Source organism: Hipposideros armiger, unplaced genomic scaffold (assembly GCF_001890085.2).
Source record: "Hipposideros armiger isolate ML-2016 unplaced genomic scaffold, ASM189008v1 scaffold_46, whole genome shotgun sequence".
Classification (NCBI taxonomy): domain Eukaryota; kingdom Metazoa; phylum Chordata; class Mammalia; order Chiroptera; family Hipposideridae; genus Hipposideros; species Hipposideros armiger.
In genome coordinates, this window is record NW_017731396.1 from 1,543,530 (window position 1) to 1,560,037 (window position 16,508).

General features: G+C 53.4%; 1 protein-coding gene across 7 annotated transcripts in view; it reads right to left on the bottom strand.

The window, feature by feature from the left end:
- The window catches only part of PRDM2 (PR/SET domain 2), a 109,847-nt gene that overhangs the window by 14,105 nt on the left and 79,234 nt on the right, over positions 1 to 16,508 (bottom strand). For 6 of the 7 annotated variants that reach the window (XM_019639764.1, XM_019639758.1, XM_019639761.1 and 3 more), the window contains one exon: positions 1,797 to 1,940. In XM_019639764.1, coding sequence (XP_019495309.1) covers positions 1,797 to 1,940 — 144 coding nt within the window. Of the gene's footprint in view, positions 1 to 1,796; positions 1,941 to 6,720; positions 6,860 to 16,508 lie in introns of those variants that run through there. The other variant, XR_002123678.1, reaches the window with a different exon arrangement.

Consider the following 16,508-nt stretch of genomic DNA (forward strand, 5'->3'; position numbering starts at 1 on the left):
GCTAGGCTGCAGCCCTTGCTGCAGTGGGTTGCCATGGGCTACCATGTGTAGCCAGCAGCCAGCGTGAACGGCCAACAGCCGCCGTGAGCAGCCATCCAGAAGCCGGAGACTGATCTGCCTCTCCCAGGAAGAGTGCAATGATGGTGCCAACTTGGGCCAGTGAAGCAACGTCCTCCACAACTAGACTGAGGAACAAAAGGACAGCAACTTATCTGTTCCCCTTCCCCCAATTCCCCAGCACTGTTCCCATCCCCCAATTCCCCAATAAAATCTTAAAAAAAATTAAAAAAGACCACATGAGTCCTCACCAGAAGCCAGTCATGCTGGAACCCTAATCTTGGGAAGCTGCATGTTTGAAACTAAGGGAAAAGAATGAATCCATCTAGGGTTGTTCTGTGACCCCAGGGTAGAACCTGAATTAGCAAGGTGTCATCACGGCGGAGACAGCAGTGGCCAACAGAAATGCCCCAGTCTCCGTAGGAGTCAGTCCAGTTGCACTTGGCTCTCCCTCCGGCTGCAAAGGACACCTGCTCTGGGCTGGAAGTCACACCCTTCATGCCCATCAACATGGAAGTCCACACAGCCTCTCCAGACTCCGATTTTTCCAACTGTAAAATGGGAAAGCCTTCCAGTTCTGCACCACCTTGGTGTCCATTGCAACCTTGCTCGATGTGGGTTCAGTTCTGGCTGCAGACAACAAACTCTCTGGGGAAAGTGGGTTTTATTTTTAAGCCTCTTCCCAACCCACAGAGAAATAAGGCCAAACCCAGACACTCCAACTGCTAAGGAAGGGAGGAGTGAGTGAGCTACCATATTGGGAGGGCAGGTAGAAGAGAGGAAGGTACCACACAAAAAACCCCAATTTCGGAATTCAACCCATTCTTGCCTTAAACAACTGTGTTCTCAACTCAAAGGACCCCAAACTCGAATGGGTCCCAGAACCACGGGGCCACCTGCTAATGCAGATCCCCAGGCACCAGCGTGCTTGTTCAGTAAATTGGAGTAGGACCCTGGGGTCTGTATTTTAACTGGTGCCCTAATGTCTTCATGCACAGGGTCCTCCAATCATACTTGAGATGCTGGCTGGTTCGGGGACATAATGAAAGAAGGCAGGCTGTGTCACCAACAGAGAAGCCCAAGACTGCTCAAGGTCACTGACAAAGCACAGCCCCTGGAGGATGAAAAGTCTGGCTTCTATGAATGGATTCAGGTTTTACCATCAGCAAAATCTAGAAAGAGACTTCTGGTTCAATATAAATCAAATTTTATATTTTACAGGTTATTATTGGTTTTACTTTCAAATGCATCTGGGAATAGGGACTCCATAATCTTTCCTGAGCTTAAAGCCTCTGAAGGATTCAATTAAATGTTGAGTATTATTATTATTATTATTATAACACTAATAATTATTAATATTATTATAACGCTAATACTTACTTAGTGCTTACTATATGCCAGGCACTGTTCTAAGTGCTTTGCATACACTTGACACTTATTATGCTCACAATCCTATGAAGTAGGTATTATTGTTGTCCCCGTTTTATAGATACGGAAACTGAGGCTCAGAGAAATTGAGCAACTTTTTGAGGTCCCACAGCCAGTAAGTGGCAGAGCTGGGATGTGAACCCAGGTAGTCGAGGGTCCACTCTGGGCCACTATGGCACACAGGCGGTGCTCCACAAGCCATCATGTCCACCCCTTCTCTCCTTCCCAGGCCACCGCAAGACCCACGTCCACCCCCCTCTACCCCCAGAGCCACCCAGATGATTGCAGAAGCTTCTTTACCCTCCTCGTACCTGTCAGAAAGCAGATGAAGCTTCTACTCTTTGAAGAGGGATCCTTGGAGCTGAGCCGCAGCTGTGACCTTGACACTCCTACACTGCCTGGTGATGTACGCGGTGGCTGTTGCAGGGCATCGGGATGCCAGGCGGAGACTGTAGCTGTGCAGGGAGAGGAACAACACACACCATCACCAGGGGCCCAGCCTGTGCCCAAGACAGTGTCTGGGAGCCCATGGTGCTGGCGCCACCTCTCTGGGCCCCTTGAGGCCAAGGGGATTCGAGCTTGAACCTGTGGGAGCTCCACTATGCCCCACCCACCACCTTCCCCCTCCTCCAAGGTGGTGGTGCCATGGCAGCGTCCACCAGCTGGGTTCTGAGACACTGTGCTGAGCAGGGCCATCTGGAGGACCGCCAGGTGTAGTGCTTCCCCACCTGCCTCCCAGGCACTGTTCCCTCCAAGCACCTGGGGAGGTTTCTAGCACCAAGTTACATCCATGGCCTGTGTTGGGGAGAGAAGGGAGGGCCGGGTCCCCTCCAGGCCATTAACTCTACACTTGACCTTTACCCTGGCCTCACTGTGCCTCTATCTCCACTGTCATGTTGGGGATCAGAAAGGGTATGAACCCAGATCCTGTGACGCAGTTTGTCCCTCTGTGCTACTACAGCCATAAAATTGGATTTTTTTTTGTTCAGGAAAGCTTTTAATTTTTTTTTCCCCTAAGATAGGTAATCTAGACCATTATTCCTCTCCTTCCCTCATCCAGCTAACTCATACTCATCTCTCAGGTCCCAGGTGGGATACTGCTTCCTCCAGGAAGCCTTCCATCTTTAACTCCTGGATGAGGTGTCCCTCCTGCCGGCTCCCAGTGCCCCTCGTACGTCCCTGTCACAGCACTTGTTACACTGTGTCTGCCCCTCTCATGAGCCGTGAGACTCCAAGGTCAGGGCCTTTGCCTTGGTCATTGCTGCATCCCCAGCTTGGCACAACAAAAGTAAGTATTTTTTGAATAGGAACGACCCAAATGGCACTTACTACATGTCAGGAACTGTGCTAAGGATTTTACATATGTATATCAACTATCTTACCCCTCCTACAACGATCTAAGGTGGATACCGTATGTCCCTAATGTACAGATGGGGAAACGGAGGCACAGTGACTTGTCCAGGGTACCAAGTCATCCCTTCTAGATGGAAGAATGGACGTGAGCGGGGGCCTCCGGTCAGGAGAGGACGGAGGTGAGGTGGGCAGGCACTTCCAGGAACTTCATTTGCTCCAGGTGTTGGCTGGGAGCCAGCTCTGCCCAAGGGGGCAAGAGATGGGAATGACACCTGTCTCCAGGATTAGTGTTTCCCAACCAGGGCATGTGTTGGCAATGTCTGGAGACGTTTTTGGTTGTCACATCTGAGAGGAGAGAGGATGCTATTGACATCTAGTGGGTGGGGCTGGGGATGTTGCTGAACATCCTACAATGCACAGGACGGCCCCCACAACAAAGAATGATCCAGCTCAAAATGTTAATAGTGGGCCGGCCGAGTGGCGCATTGGTTAGGAGTTGGCTTGGGACGCCAGCTCTGAGCAGCGAGGCCCTGGTTCAGGTCCCACATGAGGTCCAGTGACACTGCGCCCTCTACAGCTGAGATGGTGAACAGCAGCTTGACCTGGAGCTGGGCTGCTGTGAGTCGCTGGCGACAGCATAGGCTGCAGTGAAGCTGCAGTGGGCTGCCATGGGCTGCCGTGAGTGGCTGGCAGCCGGCATGAGTGGCAGGCAGCCAGCGTGAGCTGCCAAGAGCTGCCGTGAGTGGCCATCCAGTGGCCAGTGACGGATCTGCCTCGCCCGGGAAGAGCGCAATGACGGTGCCAACTTGGGCCAGTGAAGCAACGTCCTCCACAACTAGTCTGAAGAACAAAAGGACAGCAACTTGTCTGTTCCCCTTCCCCCGATTCCCCAATAAAATATATTTTTTTAAATGTTAATAGTGCCAAAGTTAACGAGGGAGTTCTCAGTACGTACCTATTAAAATAAATGAATGTATGAACAGACAAATGATTAAAGAAGGTATCAGAGAAAGACCTAAGATGAGATGAAGAGACCTGCCATTTTCACAAAGGAGATCCCCTCTGAGGGCCTGGCTCTCAGCCTCGGTCCAGGGCTGCCCCTGTGTGAGGCTGTGCGATCCCGGCCCGGGGTCAGCAATTTCTACCTCCTACCTGAGCAAGATTCAAGGCAGAAAATGGACACCCAATGCTCAGCAGCAAGCCTGTGCCCCAAATGGCCTTCTAAGGCCCAGGAGGTGGCCTGTCGGGGCACCACGGGCTGGCTGGCAGCCCAATATTGGCACAGCCCCTCGCCTAGCCAACCCGACTGTGGGAGGGGACAGTCAGCTGTGAGGCTGCCTGAAAACGTGGGTGACTTGCACACACGTGTCCTGCTGGGGAATAAGGGATAGTCCTGGCACGTCACAGGTCCCCTTACGCTGTCCCCTCTCTGGCAAAATGTAGGAGGGCGAGCAGCCGCTTTGGAGACGGACTGGTCCTGCATCATCACTTCCCAGGTTCTTCCTCTCTCTGTTACCATCACTCCACATCTATTAAACATTCAAAACCCAAATCAAGCAAAGATAACATCCACTGGCCTCCCAGCCCTCCTAGCTGTCGAGCGTCTTTCTGCTTTCTTTTGCATCTGTTCCACCCTCAGCCTCTTTCCGCCACAGCAACCACAGCTGTTTCCACTAGGGTACCTGCTTTCTCCCCAACCCTAGGCACCCACCTGGGTAGAGCATTGATGGTCAAGGGCACAGCCCACACAGGCAGGGCCCTCTCACCAGCCCTCAGCCCGCTGCCTGGCCCAGTAGAAGACAATGCCAGCTGACATGCACACGGCCCATGAGATTCTCAAGGACTTTCTTTAGAGTCTCCAAGCAGCCCAGGAAGTGGGAGGAGCAAGCACTTTTATACCCATTTCACAGATGAGGAAACTGAGTCTCAGACAGCCAAGCTCAGGCCTTTCAGCTCCATGGATGATTTTGGGGAGGGTGTACCAGGTCACCACCTGAGTGTTTCCTGTTGGGCCTGGGGCAGTGATGTCCAGCGGGACAGTCTCCTGCCTGATCATAAAACCCTTTCTCTGGTCAGAGAACTCTTAAGAGCCCAGTGGCTGCCCAGATCTAAGATGTTAAGCACTGAGGGACAGCGTCTTTGGAAATAGATATGATTTCTCCATTCCCACCACAGTAGTGGTTAACTTGCAAAGACCTCATGATTCTTGGTTCTCACTCTCTAGCTGTGTGACCTCTGTAAGTCATGGACCTCTCTGAGCTCCAGTTTCACCATCTGCAAAATGGGAATAGCAATTTCATAGGATTATTGTGACCATTAAATTTAGAGAAAGCTCTTAACAGCACATACCGGCACTCTAATATCTATTAGCATGGTATTTGAACTGTGGCAGTTAGGGGGACGGACTGAAGAAATGAAGGATGTTAGGCGTGTGACACATCCCAAGAAGTCACAACACTGCAGGAGGCAGCACGGCCCTTAGAAACCTGAGTGCGAGTTCCCATCCTCACACTTACTGGCTGTGTGAGCCTGGCCTCCCAACCTCCGTTTCCTCATCTGTAAAGTGGAGGTAACCCTTGCTGGCCCGACGTCGCAGAGTGGGGCTGGGTAGAGCAGAGGGACAGGGGATGTCAGAGCACTTTGCCTGTGGGATGCTTTTAGCGGTGCGAGCACAGGGAGCATCAGAGCAGGAGCCCGGCCATCGCCCTGCCGGCTCCATCGGCCTTCGCAGCCCCGTGTGGTTTCCTGCAAGGCCCCCTCCTCCCGAGCCTCCTCACGCCCATGCTGGCTCTCCTCCCATCTGTTCCACAGGAGAGTGACCCTATTCTTCCCAAAAGGTAAATCGGATCATGACACGCTCCTGCTGCAACTGTCAATCCTGGGCTCCCGAAAGGGGACCAAGTTTTCTATAGTCCGGTCCTGCTGACCTCCCCTCCCCGCCAACCCCCCGCCAGACCCCGTCACACTCCCTTCAGCTACTGTCACCCCAGCTTCCCTGGGCTTCTCTCAGCACATCCACGCTGAGCCTCGTCCCGGCGGCCTTCAGCGGGAGGCCTGGGCTACAGGGCACACCCGTGGCATCAGATTCTCTGAGGGTGGCACTGGGCTGCGGTATTTTTAAACTCCCCAGTGATCCAACGCGGGGCCAGAGCTGGGAACCGTCTGGAGTCGCTTCCGGGGCCGCCCTCAGGCCACACCCCTCCAAGTGCAGCTTCCGGTTACTACCCCCAACCCCCCACCCTGTGACTGCAGGATGAATGCGGGTCTGCCCTGGAACCCAGGGTTCTGTGACTGCGGAACCTGGTGGGGTGTGCTAGTCACTGTATCCTCAGCACCCAATTTTGAGTCAGTGAATAGTAGACCCTCCAAACTTACTGAATGAAGAAATGAGTGGTTCTAGACTCCACCATATTCCCACTGCCAGGCTTCTTAGACACCAGGGAACCTGCGCCCACTGAGTGCATGGGCATAAGTCAGACTGACCAGGCCCCCTCGGACATCCGTCCTAAAGCCCGGTGAGATGGGTAACACTCATAATTCTAATAAACCCAAGTCATCAAGAAAGGGGGGAGCAAGACCAGCATCAACTGTTTTTTAAAAAGCAAGGGGAGTCTGGCATTACTTCTACAAGACTTTCACACCATGTGGCTCAACTTTTTAAAATCACAGTGGGGTCTGGGGAGGTCTGCTCCACACAGACTTTGCTGAGTTGTCCGTCCACTTACAGAACACTCTCTAATCTTCAGCCTTCTGGAAACTTTGCTTAAATGGAATGAAAACTCATGGACTTTTAAAGCACAGCGAGGCCTCAGATGCTATCCAGTCCCACCCGCAATCTGTAGGGGTTGGAGAGAATTATGGGAGAGAATGTATCTAACACACCTGTTGGTGCCCCGCTCCTAGCGAGGGCTCATGCATGGCAGCCTCATAGCATGGTCTCCTTTGGGTGGTGATTTCTCAGTTCTCAGAAGCCTCGATGGTCTGAAGGCACCGGAAGGGCAGAGCCGATCTAGTCCCAGCCCTGGAGAACACATCCATCCTTTCATTCAGCCCTTTCCTCTGGCCTGTTCCTGAATCGGCAACTTTGCACCCGCCATTCCCTGCCTGAAGTGCTTCCCCCAGGTCATCGAGGGGCTCACGCCACCCTCCTCCAAGTTCTTGTCCAAGTGCCTCTTTCTCAGTGAGCCTCCCGACACCCCCCATTTGAAATCACAAACACCCTCTCCTGAAGCTCTGTCTCCAGCCAGTTTTAGCCACCCTGGTTTCACTTTCCATGGTTTCAGTTACCCGCAGTCAACCACGGTCCGAAAATATTAAATGCAAACTTCCAGAAAGAAGCAATTCATACGTTTTAAAAGGTGCACCATTCTGAGTAGCGTGATGGAATATCCCACCCAGGATGTGAATCACCACCCCTTGCCCCGCGCATTCACGCTCTATGTATATAGGACAATAAGGTATTTTGAAAGAGAGAAGCCACATTCACAGAACTTCTATTACAGTATATTGTTATAATTGTTCTATTTTATCAGTTATTCTCATTAATCTCTCACTGTGCCTAATTTATAAATTAAACTTTATCATAGGTATGTATGTATAGGAAAAAGCATAGTACATGTAAGTACTATCCATGGTTTTGGGGCATCCACTGCAGGGGGGGGTCTTGGAACGTGTCCCCCACGGATAAGGGGGGCTGCTGTACTTCCTTTACTGTATTCACCACCATCAACATACTCTGTATCTACTTGGTTGTTTGTGTACTGGCTCCATCAGAGTCTCCTTGTCACTGACGTGTCCCCAGCACCTAGACGGTTGTCCCAGCAGGCAGGAGGGAGCCTACTCCCTGCCAGGTGCTTCGCCCAGGGAGCTTTCGTGAATAAGACGCAGAATGCTTCACCTTGCATGGTCTGCATGTGACTCAGTGTAGCCCAGAGAGGAAAAACGCTGTCTCAGAGGGAGGTCGAGGCCACGGCCAGGCCAAGACTTGGGCCTCCTGTGTCCCAGGCGGCCGTGGTCTGGTTCAGCTCCCAGTGGTTTCTGGTAAAGGACGTATCTGGATACACGGACTACACTGAAGAAACAGGACAGAAGGCCAGGTCGGGGAGGAGAGTGGCGGCCACACACCTGAGCCTCCCATTACCTTGCCAGGGCCTTGCCAGGGACAGGGGATGCTAGGGCCAGGGAGACAAAGGAACAACAAAAACTAAATAAAAATGGGCAAAGCCTATCCAGTCATCCAGCCGATAATGTAATGACGCAAAGAGGCCATCCACAGAGAAATGCAAAGCCAATGAAGATGACAAGATTCCTGGCTGCCCTGCTATGTCTGCACAAGAGGCTGCTACTTGCGGTGGGCGAGGGTGGGGGTGGGGGAGGGGGGTGCATATGCACAGGGCTGCAGGTGAGGGCATGTGACCTGCATGAGGACTGCCCCTCATTCCTCGCCACCTGGGGAGGCTGAGCCTACCCATCCCACCTCCACAGCCCCCAGATGAGCACTCAGTGTCCCTGAGCAGCGTGAGCACTGGAGAGACAGCAGAGAACAACAAGGTCATGACCCCGCCTTCACCAGGTGACATCCTAGTAGAAACAGAAAGTGAATAAAGGAGCAAGTGGCACATCTGACCGCAGTGGTCGGTATGGAGAGAAACAAAGCAGAGGAGAACTCGGAAGGAAGTGTGTGGTGGCGGTGGGCGGGGCTGCAAGGTGGAGAAGGGAGCCCTCAGAGAAACAGGTGAGCTAAGACCCCAAGGAGGTGGGTGAGGGATCCGCTTGGATACCTGGCGCAAACAGCACGTGCAAAGGCCCTGAGGTGAAACTCGCCTGGAATGTCAGCGGTAAGATGGGGCAGACAGGAGGGTCTCCTAGGCCCCTGAGAGAGGTGGGAGCCAAGTTGTCCTGGGCAGCAGAGTGACATGACCTGACATGGCTACTGTATTGGGCACAGGCTGTAGGATGAAAAGAATGGGACTGAGAAGACCAGCTGGGAAGTGACTGCCGTCATCCAGGCGAGAAATGATGGCAGCTTGGACCTCGGAGCCAGCTGAGGTGGTGGAGTCGTGAGAAGTGGCTGGATTCAGATACGTTTTTGGAAGCAGTGCTGACAGGATTTGCTGGTGAACTGGATGTGGGGGCTGGGGCTGGGGCTGGGGCAGGGGCATGAGAAAGAGCCTGGAGTCTAGACTGACTCTAGAGTCCAGTGATTTCCATTTAACCAAGCTGGGGAAGATGGCAGTGCAAGGACTTGGCTTCATGGGGGGAATCAGTTTTAGAAGGATCAAATTAGAAATATTTGTTCGACACCCAAGGGAGAAATCAAGCAGGTGGTTAAAACGCAACGCTGATGAAATGTGGGATTGGTCAACATTTGGGTGGACTGAGTGAGCTCCCAGGGGAGTGAAGACAGAGAGAAGGGGTCCAGCGACTGAGGACGGGACGCGGAGAAAGCTGGAGAGTGCTGTCAAAGGTGGCAAGAATGTCATGGAAGAGGGAGGATTAACAGTATCCAAAGCTGCCAACGGAAGACAAGACTGAGAACCCACTGACCATGGCGTTAAGCAGCCTGCAGGCTGCTGGTAACCTTAGTAACACCAGCTTCCCAGACAAGGCGGAGACAAACCTTGAAAGAAGTGAGTTCAAGAGAGGAGAGGAACTGGGGTCAGCGTCCAGACAGCTCAGTCAAGTTTTCGGTCCAGGTGAGCCGAGAGGGGAACAGTTTGGGACGATGGAGCTGCCAGCTCCAGGAGGCGTTCTCCAGGGCTCTCGGGTCCCCACCAGACCCACGTGCTCTTCCATGTTCCCTGCCAGGCTGTGCGGGCATTGAATTGAGACCCCTGCCTGCCTGCCACGCCCCGCTCCCACGGCTTCCTCCTGCATGTGTCAGGAGGGACCTCCTGGAACACAATCCCCAAAGCTGGCTGGGCCACACAGCCACCCAGGAGTCTTACACAACTCTCCAAGAATCCCCGGAGTGCAATGCATTTAAGTCAGCGTCTGACGTTCTGCCCTTTTGCCGAAGGCAAGACCAAAGCAAAGGTGCCCAGGTGAGACAAGCTGAGACGATGCTGAAACTCCCCAGAGGCTGGGTGAAAGCCCACAGGTGGCAGCTGCAGGGACCAGTGGCCGCGTCTTGGCACCAGCCGCCCGCCACTTCCAGAAAAGGTTGGCCCCGCCTTCCCCCATCTGCAGCCCCTTCTGCTCCAGGGCAGCCCTGCCACTCAAATGAGGCCCCCAGGCTGGGAGTCAGGGGAGTGAGAGAAGTTGGCACAGCGCTGGGATGCGGGAGCCTGGGGTTTCAGCCCCAGGTCCCTGGCTGATTTGTTGTGTGGCCTGGAAAATGCCTCCACCTTTCTGAGCCATGGTACCCTTGCCTATAAAATGAGGATGTCAAGCAAGGGGAAAAAGGTAATGACTTGATCATGGGGCACGGGCTTCATCAGGAGCCCTTGGGGTGCTTCTGGGAGCTGCTCACGCCCTCCTGGCAGCCCTGAGGCAGGGGCTATGCTGAGGAAGCCCAAGGTCTATGCTCTCGGCCAGTGGGGTGCAGCCAAGGTCTCAATCCAGGATCATCAGACACCAAAGCCTGGGGCCCGTCCCGCACGGCCCCTGGAATGACGGGGACAGAAGCGCTCTTCTCAATATCCCAAAAAGCCAGATGGGGTTGAGCCTTTGCCCAAAGAGCAGATGCCCATCCCCTCACGAAGCCAGGAGTCGGCTTTGGGCTGGAATCGTGTCGGCTCAGAGGACCCTGACATGGGGGTCCCAAACGCCAACACACACTGGAGTCATCTGGGGGGAGGGAGGATGAAAGCCATCCTAGTGCCCGCTCCTCAGCCCACAGGCTGATACAGCAGTTCTGGGTGCAGCCCGGGCACTGAGAATTTTAACAGCCGAGGTTGAGAGCCACTGGTCTCAATCCATCCATTTGGACCAGCAGCATCGGCAGTCCTGGGGGGCTCATTAGAAAGGCAGCCGCTCAGCCCCCGCCCAACCTCCTGGGTCAGAATCTGCATTTTAACAAGATCCCTGGAGAGGCACATGTACACTGAAGTTGGGGAGTGTGGCGCTTGGGGACACTTTCAGCAGAGCCAAGGCACCGTGCTGGGTGGCAGTGTGGGAGAGGGGCCCGGTTCTGATGCCTGGGGCAGGGGGACACCTAGAGCCGTGATGTTTTGCAGAGAAAGTCTCCAATGTGAGGTGAGAGCTCAGGGGAGGAAAATGCAAGTGCTCCTTGGGGGACGGGGACCGAGGTTTGAAACCACCGGCCTGGACGGTCCCTGAGAGCCCTAAAGTGGAGACGGTGGGGCCAGTGGGTGCTGAGGGCGGGGAGGGGTTGCCGCCGCTAACACCTGAGAGGTTGGCATCGCGGGCCCTGCTAGCAGTACTTGGGCGGTTTTCTCTTTTAATTGTCCCTTTAACCATGTGAGATGGGTTATTGTACCCTTTTTATGGCTGAGGGGACAGTAGCACAGAAAGGTCAGGTAACTCGTTTAGTCAGGTGTGAATAGAAGGGAGAGGCAGGAAGGAGACAGGCAGCCAGGAGTCACGGGTCTGGCCCCACAGCTGATATATTCCTCTTAGCACACGGGTTTCCTTCCGTCTCAGAGCTCTGAGGGAGGCCCTGTGCCTGGTCTGGCTCCCGGCTTGGCCTCCATGCATCCAAAACACCACTCAGGTCCCTGCCCCGTGGGGCTTGTATGCCAGGTTCTGAGGTCTCCAGAGGCCACTAGTTCCCCAAACCTGTTTGGCTTGAACTCCAAATACCAGCATATGACAGCTCATAACGCAAGCCAGTCAACAGAAAGGCTGGCCTGGCCTGCCAGGACCTCAGCCAAAGGAAGCTGCCAGCGGGGACATCCCTGCTGTGGCCACCTGCCACCCTTCCAGGACAGGAGACGGACAAGGGACCCCAGAGGCCATGCCAAGCAGCCCTTCACTCAGACGAGCAAACTGAGCCAGAGTAAGGAGGTCACTTGTTCAAGGTCACACAGCAAATTGTTCTTGGGAACAAGTGAGGGGACACGACTGGGCTCACTGCTTATTTGGTGACACTAATGATGCGGGGGAAGGGCAGAGTGAAGCCCCACCGGACTTGGGAAAAGCAATCCTGGGAGGCAGGTGCCCCTTCGACGAGGACACCTGGCACTCTGTCACTGCCCCTACCTTCCTGCCTCCCCCACTGGACTGAGCCCCGGACAGAACAGCCTGAGCCTACTCACTTCTTACCCAGCCACCTGCCAGCCACCGGGCCTGGCACGAAGAGAATGTTCCCTGAACAAACAAATGACAGGCTCTGGATGTATTCAACCCCTAAAGGTGCTCACGGACCAAATCGTCCAAGGAAGTGGCTTCCGGGAGGGAGGTTTCTCCCACGGCCAAGGGACCGCCCAAACCATAGGACCTGGTCCCCACTTTGACAATTCTTTGAATCGACTCCACGGGCCTCTGCCAGGCCACCCTCCCTGCTCCGCTCAGCGCGGTGGCTCGTGTCTGGAAGACGTCACACCTGCAGGAAAGAGTCACAGCTGGGCTGTGCCCAGTTCAGGCGGGAGGAGCCAGCTCCGCTCCCTTCCGCATGCCTCTTACTGCTCTTCAACTCCTGTGACGTCCTAGCTCTAGTGCCCAAATGCCGTCCCTTCTCCTCTCTATCCCGAGACAGTCTGCTTTCTTTAAACAAAACGTCTAAGAACGGAAGGGAAGCCAAAAACAAAACAAAAAAAAAAACAAAAAACCCACGAACAAGTGTGACAAGTCATGAATGCACAGAGAGCAGGTCTCCAGCCTGGGGCAGAAAGGCACTGAAGGGCCTCCCAGGAGGTTCAGGTGGAAACACTCTTTCAAATGGTAGAAGTCTGTAAGCACGCTAAGGCTACGTTATTAGGACCACTCCCTCTTTTAAAGATGACTTGGGCCAAAGAAGTTCAAAAGATGATTAAATTAATGCAGGGACAACTCCCACGTTTGGAGTCACTGGGACTAAGAGTCTTGTAAACCCTGAGTGGCATCTGCGCTGGTGACAGGATTTCTCAAACTTGATCTCTGGTGCCCGTTCAAGGATGCTAACAGTCAGGCAGCAGCCTCGACGGAGGAGCCTCTTGGGAGCTCAGGGGTCTCCTTTGCTGCCCGAGGCATTGCCGAGGCCTTAGTGTGCCTGGCTGGCTGGGTGTCCAGACGCAGGGCTGGCACTGCCGTGGGGAAGGCATGCTTGCTATGTGCCTGAACAGGGTATTCGTGGGGTGATGACGCTGCCCAAAGGGCAGGGGCGCTGTGGGCTGTGGGCCCTGGATAAGTGTGTTCCCACCCCTGCTCCCCAAGCCCTCACCCTGTGTCCTGGCTGACCTCACCTGGGCTGCAGGGTGGCTAGGGCTGGGTCAGACCAACCTATTTACCAGACAGGCAGCCTGCAGATGCCCAGCGACCTGGGCCCAGGCTGACTGGCCACTCGGGGCTGTTCAGCCCACACCAGGACCCGCTCACTGACCCCGCCCAGCCAGACACTACCGGGGCGGTGGCTGACGTGGAATGAAAACCCTTCTGATGCTTCTTCCACGTTCACAGCGAGTCCCCCACCGAGGTTCAGTGGAACAGGTTTTCCCAGATGCCGCATGTGTCGTCCTCGTGGCCATCTGCCTCACAGCAGCTAACATTACTGGGCTCCCTACATGCTGTGCCCAGTGATTGCCATGCAGCAGCGAGACCTTTATGAGATGCATACACATTTTACACAGAAAGAACGAACGCAGAGTTTCGGCAGCATGCCCAAGAACACAAAGAGCGGGAGCCAGGATGGGACCCCTAGCCATTTGCCTCCCGAGCGCGGGCGCAAAGCCAAACAGGCGTGTCCCTGCAGGATTTCTGAGCCTTTAATGTGCCGACGGGAGGAGGGCACAGGCTGTCATTTACCCCAAACGTAGCACCCCCACTTATCTGGTAACTATTTATTGACTGCCTGCTCTGTGCCAGGTCCTGGGACACCGTGGACAGCCAGGCAGACACGCTTTCTATGGGCACAAGAATTCTGCCATGGCTTTGCTCTGTGCTGAGCTTCAGGGGGCACACTTTAAGCACATTTGTTGTTTTCTTAATTTAATTTAACCCTTCTGGACAGAAATTTCCTCAAGTCAGCCATATGTGTCCTGATTTGATTCATTCTCTTGGGGAGTCAGATTTCCAACTCCACACACGTCCTCATACATGTGCTGTCACGTGGCGACATGGAGAGATGTCCTCAGGGCCTACTGAGGTGTGCAAGCCCTGTTGTCCACACACTAAGCAAGACCAGGCGTTCCCATGGCTATCACCCACACCGAGCGATCGACACCTATTATACTCGTACACCCTTCCCTGTGCTAGGTGCTGCGGACGCAGCAGGACAGCAGACACACATGGCCTCAGCCCTCATGGGACATGCATGCTACAAGGGGGAGGTCATCCATTACCTGCGTAACACACAAGTAAATACAAGATTACAAAGTGTGATTGGCATTAAGGAGAAAAAGCAGAGGCTACGAGAGCGCAGAACAAGGAAGGAAACGGATCACAGGAACGCCGTGTTTGTGGGAACACACGCACAAACATGTAGAATTCCTGTTTACACCCCGGGTTGGGTTCTGTCGAACACACGGAATACTTTTAGGATTGGCTTCACTTTACCATGTTGTCTTTTGCTTTACTTTGGGGTGCGGGGTGCGAAGAATGAATAACTTTACCCCCAGGGGAAAAAAGACAGAATTTCTAGCAGAGGACACTTCTGTACCAGAAAGCCACTCCTTGGGGACAGAAGGGGACACTACCCTCGCCCCGAGTCTTCCCTGCCCTTTTTGTGCCTGAGTCTGAGTAAGTTTTACACAGAGGACTCGCGAGTTTGCAAGTTGGAACGCAGCTGGGGTGAGACGTCATCCTGTCTCTTCCCCAGGCCTCTCTGACTGAAAAACAGACTGAACACGGGGTTGTCCACGTTTCACAAGAAGCCTGAGAGGGCGGGTCCTGGCTTTCCCGTGGGCTCACGGCTGGCTTGCTGCAGATGTCGTTTTCCAGATGCAAACAGCCGACCACCTGGAGAAATGGCAGGAACGCTGGGGAGAAGGTGGTCGAGGTATCTCCTGGGGTAAGTCAGGGGGCCATTCCCACCTGCTGTGCAGGCCCCAAAATGTTCTATGATGGTAGAGAGAAAAGCTACGTGGAAACGCAAAGCAGAGTGTCTGCTCACATCCAGGATAGCACCTCACCCCCACTGCATATGAAGGCCCCAGTCGGAACCCACCACCGCCACCTCTGTCCAATGTCACAGCAATCCCCTTCCACACCCTTGGCCCAAAGCACTCCCAGGATCTTCCAAATCTCACCCACCTCTCAACATGGGAGCCCCACCCTTACCCCGGCTCAATTCTTGGGCTTCTCTTTATCTATTAAATTCACAGCCTTGTAGACTCGTCTCATGGTTATAACACCCTGTGTACTCTGAGGAGTCCCAAATTTCTATTGCCAGCTGGGTGGGTATTAGGATAAAAAGACATGTAAGTGAAGTGTTCTGAGAGTTAGAAAATGCTGTAAATGTATCACAGGGTTTGTCAATAAGCCAAGGAAAATCATTTAAAATGAAAACCGGGGGCAAATGAAGTGATGAGATGAGGTGATACCATGTCACTTTTTTTCTAAAACCCAGTGCAGAACTCTGAAGTCTGGGTAAGAGTCACTTGAGAAGCTGACAAAAATAAAGATTTCAAAGCCTCATGCCCCAGAGATGACAGTTTTGTAGGTCTGGAGTTTTTAATAAGCCTCCTAGGTGGTTTCTGATGCAGGTGGTCCACTAAGCAAACATCCATCCTGGTGAGATAAGGCAAACGAGGGCCCCTCTGCGCACCTGGGAACAGACAGGAACTGCCCCGCCTCACACGGAAATGATGGAGGCCAGATGGGCTGGACCCCTGAAATCCCTTCCCCAACCCTCAGGCTCCTGCCCCACACAGCTCACGACATCACCTGAATAAAACACCTGCGGTTACTGTCCTGTATCTACAATTTATATGGTTTTCAGGGATAGAAACATATCATTAGCCACAGTGATGAAGTAAACAGAGCATATACTTCAACAATGATAGATCTGCCACCAATTTATTGAGGTGCGTCAAAATGGCTTCCTACAGGAAGGCAAAGTTAACACAAGCTTGTTTTCACCAAACTCAACTCGTCAAACTCAACGGCACCTACATATGAAGGAAGACGACGGGTGTAAAACACCAATAAACCTATGCATTGGTTATGAGAGAAACTCTAAAAAATTCTGGAGTAATATCCTAAATTAGGGGGAAAAAACCAACAGGCAGGTTTATCAGCTGCTACAAGTAATGGGACAGAATGAATCCCAGGTCCTTCCTTTCAGATTCATCCACTTGTTAGCACTTGGCACCAAATAAAATATTGGTTCTAAGCTTGATGAAAGGACAGAGGCATATGGTAAAGAGAACACCACCATTCTGTTTCCGAATGAAGGTGCTTCGCCTGGCAACAAGCCTTCACTGAGGAAGACTATGCACCTTGCCCTAACTCCTGTGTCATTCTCTCCCCAAGTTGTTTACGCAACTCATGTGGGTTGTAGGAGCTTCAAAAACAGCAGCCTATGTGTTTTACGCTTGAACACTCGCCTATCTAGAGGTCATCTGTCCAGCCAC